Source organism: Ostrea edulis, chromosome 1, assembly GCF_947568905.1.
Source record: "Ostrea edulis chromosome 1, xbOstEdul1.1, whole genome shotgun sequence".
Classification (NCBI taxonomy): domain Eukaryota; kingdom Metazoa; phylum Mollusca; class Bivalvia; order Ostreida; family Ostreidae; genus Ostrea; species Ostrea edulis.
This window is the reverse complement of record NC_079164.1, coordinates 66500393-66509676: the sequence shown is the minus strand read 5'-3', so window position 1 is coordinate 66509676 and position 9284 is coordinate 66500393. Positions and strand designations below refer to the sequence as shown.

At 32.7% G+C, this 9284-nt stretch overlaps 1 protein-coding gene and 1 long non-coding RNA gene across 2 annotated transcripts; both read left to right on the top strand.

Moving 5' to 3' along the window:
* Positions 1–1383: 1383 nt before the first annotated feature.
* Positions 1384–3596, top strand: LOC130052370 (uncharacterized). Its single transcript, XR_008800695.1, has 2 exons — positions 1384–2321; positions 2427–3596. It is a non-coding gene; the product is annotated as an uncharacterized LOC130052370 (long non-coding RNA).
* A 1167-nt stretch (positions 3597–4763) lies between these two features.
* On the top strand, positions 4764–8926 carry LOC125646863 (uncharacterized). Its single transcript, XM_048873451.2, has 7 exons — positions 4764–6397; positions 6490–6615; positions 7476–7630; positions 7761–7873; positions 7999–8138; positions 8282–8497; positions 8580–8926. Exons 2-7 carry the CDS (start codon positions 6576–6578, stop codon positions 8786–8788), a joined length of 873 nt encoding a protein of 290 aa, XP_048729408.2. The 5' UTR covers positions 4764–6397; positions 6490–6575; the 3' UTR covers positions 8789–8926.
* Positions 8927–9284: the final 358 nt, after the last annotated feature.

Below are 9284 nucleotides of genomic sequence, written 5' to 3'. Positions count from 1 at the left end.
TTATCTCCTCATCAAATAAGGTAAAAATGAAAAAATGAGACAAATATTCAATGTGGGTTTACATGAAAATTACACACATATATATATACCCACTCACAAATACAATGATGAAAAGGAATCTACAAGAGTTTTTTCTGGAATCACCCAAAACTGTGTAATCCCCGCACGGTATAAAACAATTTGTTGCATACCGTTGCCATCCGCAGCATGGTATGTTACGATTTGTTACAAGTAGCATTAATGGCGATGCTATGTAACAACAACAACATATGTTAAATAGCGTCGCCATTCGTGCTAAGGTATGTAACAAATCGTAAGATATGGTCTCGCTGTTACATACCGTGCCGTATCAAGGTCTCGCGAAATAGAAGTGATATACCGTATCATCTGAATACACAGACCCGCAAATGATGCATAATGATTGCACTTAGTTTACCTTATACTGTTTGACATAACATTTGTTTATAATATTTTTATAAAGGTTAGACAAATGTTGCATCTTCTTAGACAAGCAAACTAGAGGAATAAAAGGAACCGTCTTCTGGGTGTTAGACGGTTCGCATCTTTGACAGAAGCATGCAGGTTTCTTTCTGTTTGGGTCGGTTCCATCATTCTAGCAGTCTTCCTGGAGTTGCAGTTTCCTGACGTTTGGACGCTCGATAACAAAGTAATTCTCCTTAATTAACCTTTGTACTGAGTTCATACATACGCGCATTGACCGTATCATCTAAATAAATTCTATAAAGAAAATGATAGGACTTGTATTATGCATAACTAAATGCGTATTTGAATTGTTGCTACACCAAGGTTTTGTTGTTGTTGTTTTTTTTATTTTCTATTTTTTACTTTTTTTTTGCGAAAAAGACACAAAAACGTTAAAGAACAGAGCTCGTATATTAAGTTAAAACGATCGTTTAAGGTAGCGACGGATAGCAACCACGTGATCAGTAAAAATTGTGTATTTTCACGTGAATTTATTTTCCGGAATTCCTTACTCCGTCATAGAATAGTCGAAAAACAAAAAGGGGTTCCGAAAGTGTTTTGTTGCTGTGACTGACTCGCCTACAGAAAATATGCACATACCACATAAGTATACGTCAATGTCTGTAATAATGGTAGATCAAATGTTTCATCTGTGTGAAACTTTTTGCTAATCGAAATGTTAAACCAATCACCAATCCATGTACATAGATGCGCTACGTAAACAAAGTTGTTGATTGATGCATCGTAATGTCCGAGTGCTGCATGCTGAGAGATTAAATACTGTTTATACAGTCATTGAGAGACCTAACAAAGTTTCTTGCAAGAAGAGGAAGTTGGTGGATGCATTCAAGTTGGACAACGAAATCATAGTTTCGTTTGGTGAGTGAAAAAAATGCCATAAATTTGTATTCAAATGTTCAACTCACATTTCCTCTGCTATTTCACAACGCAATTTATAATAACATCTGTAAGTTTAAACACACGACATACAGTAGATGTATTATTTTGTATGTATATATGTATTCCATATGTGCATAAAATATAACTCCCACCTGTGCCAGTGATTGTAAACGAACGGATGTCATGTAAATGTATACCACATTTGTAAACATGGGCTCTCACAACTCTTTTATTAAGAAAATAATAATATCGTTATGAAAATAACTGTTACGAAAATAACATACCTTGAACTACATGTATAAAAGTAATGAAAAACAAATATCTGTATAGACCTACTATCTAGGGGTATGAGGGAACCGGATAAAAAGTGGAAGGGGGGGGGGCATGTGTTGAATTATAATTCCTTAGACTATAGTATACATATATTATTACTTTGAAATTTCAGTGACCTAAGAAATATATCAAATCTGAAGTTTTGTGTTTCACACAAACATGTAGGTTGGCAAAACCTTTTTAAATAATGTAAATTAATCACAAGTCTGCATATGCCCTCTCATAGGCAAATGTATGCATTGTATGTATAAGTAAGATATGTATACTACACGTATGCCCTTCTCTTGACCCACATTTTGTAAATAAAACAGATATGATAAGTCTATGGCAGTTTATGAAAACATATATACATGTCATCTCATTGCAATTTATAATTTTGAAACATCAGTATTTAAATTTTAACTGAATATGTGTTGAGACACAGTTTTAAAATTCACATTGTATGACGCAATCTAATTACTCAATGGTATAATATAGACCTAACGGTGCAAATATCAATTATGATGATCTTTTTTCTAGGCATCAGCCTGAAGACCGAGGGAGGTTAGATAGGACCAGTGCAGGTTGAAGTGGATTTCGAGTCAACAAGTATAACAGCAAGAGAGGTACTATATTTTTTTTTTGATAAACATTTGTAAAGACAATTCTGAGTATATCAGATATTCATCTTTTTTGCTATATTTAAATATATTTATCTATATTTTGAACAGGTACTCCATTTACAGTGATGATGACATATCCCCTGGACCCCCACAACTCCACAAATTTAAAAATGTTTGATCAAGTTCCGAAGATTAAAGAACTACTGCAAAATTTGGGACTGGATGAAAAACATTAATTCACTTATATGAGCTCAGAGCAGTGGATGTTATACAACATACTTTAAACTAAATTGTGAATTTAAGGGAAAACAAGTACATGTCATGTACTCGTATATTACAAGTACATGCCTTTTGAAAGACAATAATATTGCATAGATGTAAAGGAAATTTCAATGTTGATTATTTTTTCTTAGATATATTAGTAAAAAATGTGCACATGATAGAATATCAATTTTATTACTTCAATCAATGTGTTTGAATTTTCCTTGTAATTCAAAATTTAGTTGAAACATACATCATAGATACATTAATGTATATAATTTTTTTTAGAAAAGTTTCATAATGGAACTAATTCACACACACACACCCCCCCCCGTATACATACAGTGAACATAGACCTTCACCTGGGGAAAACTTCCGTTAGTTAATGCAATATACATGTACATGCATTTTCAGTTATCCAATAGTTCCATGTGAAACTACAATTAGAAATCTTAAACTTATGAAAGACACACCTATCTGTGAGGGTAAGATGACTCAGGTGGACTTAATTGTAGTGATCCATGGGCAGTCCATGGGTCTCTTTCCATTGATATTAATTATTTATTGAAATATGAAATGGTTATTTAAACATATTTGGTGTATTATACTGTATAGTGATATAAATTTCTATCAAAAAATATGTATAGGTAATAGATTTGGTCTAGTTATTACAAGAAATTGTATGAAAAATAACTAAATATTTAGGCAATCATTGTGAGTGCAAAAAGGTCAACTGCAATAGCACACACTATATATCATTCTTAAATGGCTCATAGAAACTTCTAGTATTGTGAGTTTGAATGCTCAATATGGTAATTTGGGAATGCTTAATCATTTAAGGTCAATAGTTTATCTCTGCTGACTGTATCTCTTAAAATTCATTTCTAGAAGGGAGGGGGTAGGGTTACAAAATCTGACATAGTTTCAGATTAAACCTCATTTGGTATATTTTTTTCTATTCAATATTTTAGATACTACTTGACTTATTGTAAAAATGAAATAAAATCAGAAATTTTATGAGCAGAATTTTGTTGTTGTCAAAAAATGTATGCGTGATAGTATTTGAGAAACGCCATATTTAGGGTAAATTTGGCCAATTGTCAAGTCGAATCATGCCAATGTTTTCCTTTGATGCATTTTGAAAATCTAATCCATGTTGATTTTTTATATGTTTGTGTTTAATTTACATAACTATATATGACAAACAATATTTCTGGTGTCAATAAATTGTTTATTGCCCTTTGTGTTAATTTGCTCAATTTTAGCATTTTTTGCCTTTTGGGGCTGCAAAAGAGGGGATTTCAATCTCGCTTTCCTCGAAAATTAACCTGATTACTTTTGTTGATTTTTTAATATGTTTTAGGATAAAGTCAAAATGTTAAAATAAATAAAATTGAAAAAAATTCAATGAGTGGTTTTTTTGGGGCTAGCTATCAATAGCTACCTTAAATAAAAGCAATAGAGAACGAGTTTTCATGTTTTCACTATATATACAGTGTTCTGCAGTTATTTATGTTCTTTATTGTTTATTATGTAATGTGCAGTTTATTATGTCCATTGTTTATTATGTAACGCCGAATTGCTAGATTTGTTTTGTAACTAAAATAAATCATGTGTTTACCCAAACCATTGGTCTTAATCTTGCTCATACTTGAGGATTTAGAAATTAATCACTACATTGATTCGCTACGTATTTACTTTTGAAAGATGACTATTTAACAACTTCTCTCTAAAATGACTTCTGAATCTGTCGTTTAACAAATTCTTGGGTGACATTTTAAGGGTAAAACCAGAGGAAACAATTATCACGAGGAAGTAATTGTGTGTACAACGTATATTCAAATCGTCTCGCCTTATTGCAGCGAGTGTTTCGATATTTGAAGAACCATGATCACATCCTCTCGTAAGTCTTTTCCTTTAAGAGCTTTGTTAATTTTTTCTCATTTTATTGACTTCGTATTTTTCTCTAAAGAATTTCCAAGTGTATAAAAGGTGAAAATGATACATATGTACACTTTCTTTTAAACGCAAACTTTCTTTTCCTAAAGTAGCAATTTTATGTTTACAAAAATGCCAGTATCAATAAAATACATGTACAGAATACTGCACGATTGATTTTTTTGCTAACTTGTGCAGAATACAACGCGGGATATATCCAAGTAGATCCTGCTCACCATAGCGGTCCAGTAGGGACCCAACCATACGTAAGTAGATTGGTACACAACTTAAAGAAACAGCACTATAATGACACCATATTTGCTATAATTCTAAACCGGTTTATACCCAATGTACAATGGAATATCCATGAAACGCTTGTGAAGATTCTCCTGTCGGCTTTACTTTCTACATTGTACCATACGTTATGGGCAATATTTTCAATGGCAGACATAATTATGTGTCTGACAATGAAAAATTCATAATAAAAATATTTGTTTTCTTATTCTAAGTATACATATTTTTGACTTATCTATACAGCATGGTACACGTATCTCTAGAATGTATGCAATCACTTTTAGGGGATATTTAGTTAGCGATATCAAAAGAAATACACAAGAGAAAATAACATTGTGCAGATTTTAAGTGAATAGAGAGGGTATCCATTGTGTTGTAATGAAATTATGATGGACGCATCTTATTGATACCTAGCTAATTTAAGCCACAGGAACGTACATAGACAAATTCGCCTCCTTATTATGAAAGGTGAAGATAAGCAAACAGTGATCAATCTCTTACAAGTAGTACAAAATAGAGAGCCGGACAAACAAAGGCCCCGGACACATCAGAGCTGGGATATGGTGCCTAGGAGGAGTAAGCATCCCCCGTCGACCGGTAACATCCACCGCGAGTCTCACGTCTTGAACAGGTAAACGGAGTTATCCGTAGTTAAAATCAGTGTGCCAAGAACGCTTTAACAATCAGTATGAAATACGTCAGACAGCATTTGAACCATTGATAGGTTGTATTGGCAAACTATTTCTTTCTTTGAATTAATTGCACCAAATTTCCTTCATGAAAGGAAGTATTTTAGATAAAATTGTTGGCATTTTACACAATGTTTTATTTGTTATTTTGTATGTACTACAACGTTCATCCAAGCATATTTGAATATATATATATTGAGTAATGAAGTCGTGCTTTGTTCGATACCTCTATTTAACACAATTTATTTCAAATTATCCTCATTTTGTATAACTTCCCTGTAAAACTTTTCCGCTCGAGCTATTTCAATGAATGGCGATAAAACTAAGCTGAGAGACAAAGAGGTGATGGGTACTATATGAAAATAATACCATTTTAGTTAGTTGATCAATCAATGTCATTGAATTGCCATATATATTTAATGAATGGGAATAGGGAGAGAAAGCGGAAGTGCGTAATTTGACGAGATTGAACGAGATTTTAGCTACTGGAGATAAACAAATCCACGTGGTAACGGTAAATAGATAACAGGATGTCATTTTCCATCCTATATTGGTTGAATTACGTGTCTGGAACCAAAAAACTTCATCAAAAGTCCGAGTTAGCGGTAAAAGCAGATCATGTACTAAAATTTATGTTCGATCCCGAACTTAATTACGTCTAGGGAAGAGTTCAAGCCAATATGAGAGACAGAAGTTACCACGTCAGTGTAAGTGCACGTTCTGTGTCAATTTCCGCCTCAATATTACTAATTATTTTTTTTAACTTGTCAGAAAGTATTCATTCTGTTCCTTCATTTAGGTCAAATTAGGCGATAACCACACAGTTTCTGACAGCATACGTGATTGTGTGAACGGGCAGGATAAATGTCATCACAAGGCATCTCTCCTTTTATATGGGTATGAAATATTTTCTGAAAAGTTGAAAGTATGCATGCCTTAGATTTTTTTAATATATGAATAGTTGTAAAACTTTATAATATTCTATTTAGTTATAAGAATGTTAGCAAGACGGATGTGAGGGCTTCTTGGATCCAGCATCCTAAGAAAGCACCACCAAAGAAAACAACCACTATGGATGAGCTTTTTCCACCTTCACAAAAAGTGGCCAATTACAGGTATTATCAAAAATATGAAGAAAGTAAACAAATTGGGTAGTTGAACTTCATTTGTATTTATCATTTAGCTTGTTGATAAAATCATTTGCTTATCTTTTTATGCTGGTATTATGGTTATGGAGTAAACTTTAGATGTCCCATGGATATAATAGATGTTCATATTCTAAAATTATTTATTTTTCTTGCATTGTTCTAAAAAGTATTGGGTTCAAGAAACGTAATATGCTATCTACACTTGTAATTCCTTTGTTCTGTTAGGGCTACATCAAGACCAGTTGATGATACAGATGTTGCTTTCCTGTGTGATAAACTTAATGCTCTTGGTCGATTTTCAGGTTTAAGATTATACTCGAAAATATGTTGTTGGTTTTGTTTTTGTCATTTCGTTTTTGTTTTAAAATGTTCAATTGTTTCATATTTGAATACTGAGCCTACAAATACTCAATGCTGGATTTTCTACCCTATAATAGGGACTATTGATATTAAGTAGTTCAGTTTTATGCTGAACAAAAAAGTGTGTTTTACATCATATCAAAACTTTAACAACAATGGGCTTTGAGTGCAGTTGGTACATGCTTTCATTTTTATTGTTATTAACATGTATCATATTCTAAAGTTTGTTTTGAGGTTTATTTTCCTACTAGAAGATTTATTTATGTAATGCAACATTCCATCACTTAAGTTTATCAATAATGGCATAAAACATGAACATGTTGTACATTGTATTAAAATGGAAATCGTTATCTTCTAGCATATATATATAGTTTAAAACTCATATTTCTCTGTTGATATTAAAATTTCATGAATAATTATTTATAAATTTATTGTAAATCATTCATGAGCACAAATTCTACATGTAGCTATGCTGTGGATAGTGTCAAAAGAACCCCCATTCCCTACACAGGATATTCCTTATGTAGAAGATTTATTGCTGGGAGAAGCTTACACTAGTGCTACAGACAAGATACAGTGGTTGAAGACAAATCTTGCTATCCAAAGGGGGAAAATAGAGCAGGTAGATACATGTGCAGTTAGTCATATCCTTAGGTAAAAAAAAAATTGATGAAGTAAGTTCAAAGGGAATAGAAAAAATTATTTTAGTAGAAAAAAATGAAATAACATTAAAATAACTCGTGTAATTTCAGGTTGCCCAATTGACTGTTGGGCAGAGGAACAACCATCTTTGGGCTTTGGTCAGGAAAAACCGCTTAACTGCATCCAACTTTGGTAAAGTGCTTGCTGCTATCCGACGAAATAGGTAAAACGTCATTTTTTTAAAAAATAAATTTAATATCGATTCAGATTGATCATGTTGAAAATAAAACCTAAAGTATGTTTTACACCTTAATATGTATTTAAATCATTTTGGTAATATTGTTTCAGGTTTCCTCCATCATTATTCAAACAGGTTCTGGGCTCTTGTGATTTGTCAACAAAAAATACCATTCTATGGGGTATCAACAATGAGTCAGTTGCCAAAGCAAAGTATTGCTCATACGGTGATGCAGTTGTTGAAGAAACAGGTATAATTTTCTTTTTATGATAGTTATGTTACAGTAAATGATACATTACACCAAGAGTGTATTTCATATTTCTGCTTAAAATACACAGACTCAGTGTACAATTTTATAAGTCAATGTACAACATTGTGTCCAAACCTTTTCAGGGGTGTGGCTACATGAAAGTGGTGTTTTAGGGGCAAGTCCTGATGGGATTATCCGCCGTGCAGCAACCCACAAATATAACCATCAAATAGCTCAACTGACAAACATACTGGAGACAATGAAATTGATGCCAGAGATTTTGGAAGTTAAATGTCCTTTCAGTGCCAGGAATATGACTATTCCTGAGGCCATTGTATCAATCAAAGACTTCTGTTTAGGTATTTCATATTCTTCAATTAGTTATTTTCTATAGCAAATTGAAAAAAATTTCATTGACTCGTATGAATTTTATATTGCTAGACTTCCAGGTTCATGATGGCAGACAGATGTACAAGCTAAAGGAAGATCACATCTATTATGATCAAGTACAGGGACAGCTACATATTCAGTACAAATCCGCTTGTGACTTTGTTGTGTGGACCATCAAGGACATTGCCATAGTTAGGGTTCTTCAAGATAGCGCATGGGACCAGAACATTGCAAAACTTATTGACTTTTACTTCACATAAATAACCCCCATTGTTCAGAAGTAAAATGTCAGTTTATTTAGTTTTTTCTTTATCTTATATTGATAAACTCATGTTGCTGAAACATAACCAAATGCTGGTGAAAGGTTTCAAAATAGACCTATGCTCGAAAGTTATGGCAATTAAACGATGATGGCTCTCTTTTAGTAAACAACACACACTGCAAAATAGATTACCATCTTAACTTGTTGAAAGTAGACATTGAAATAGATAAAAACTAGATCGGTTGAACATTTATGCACATTTGATAAAATGAAGTGCATTCCTTTACATTTCAGTACATGTACTTCATTCATGAACATCAACACAATGTACACCACATTTTACCTGCCAGTTAACCACATAGTATTTTTTTCCCATAGATTGAAAGAGATAAACAACCATATCAATTTACTGATTGGAAGTGTAATTATCTGCAATTTCAGCGATCATTGGATCTTGAAAGTTTACAAGCATAGAACAAACTTGAAAAATCATT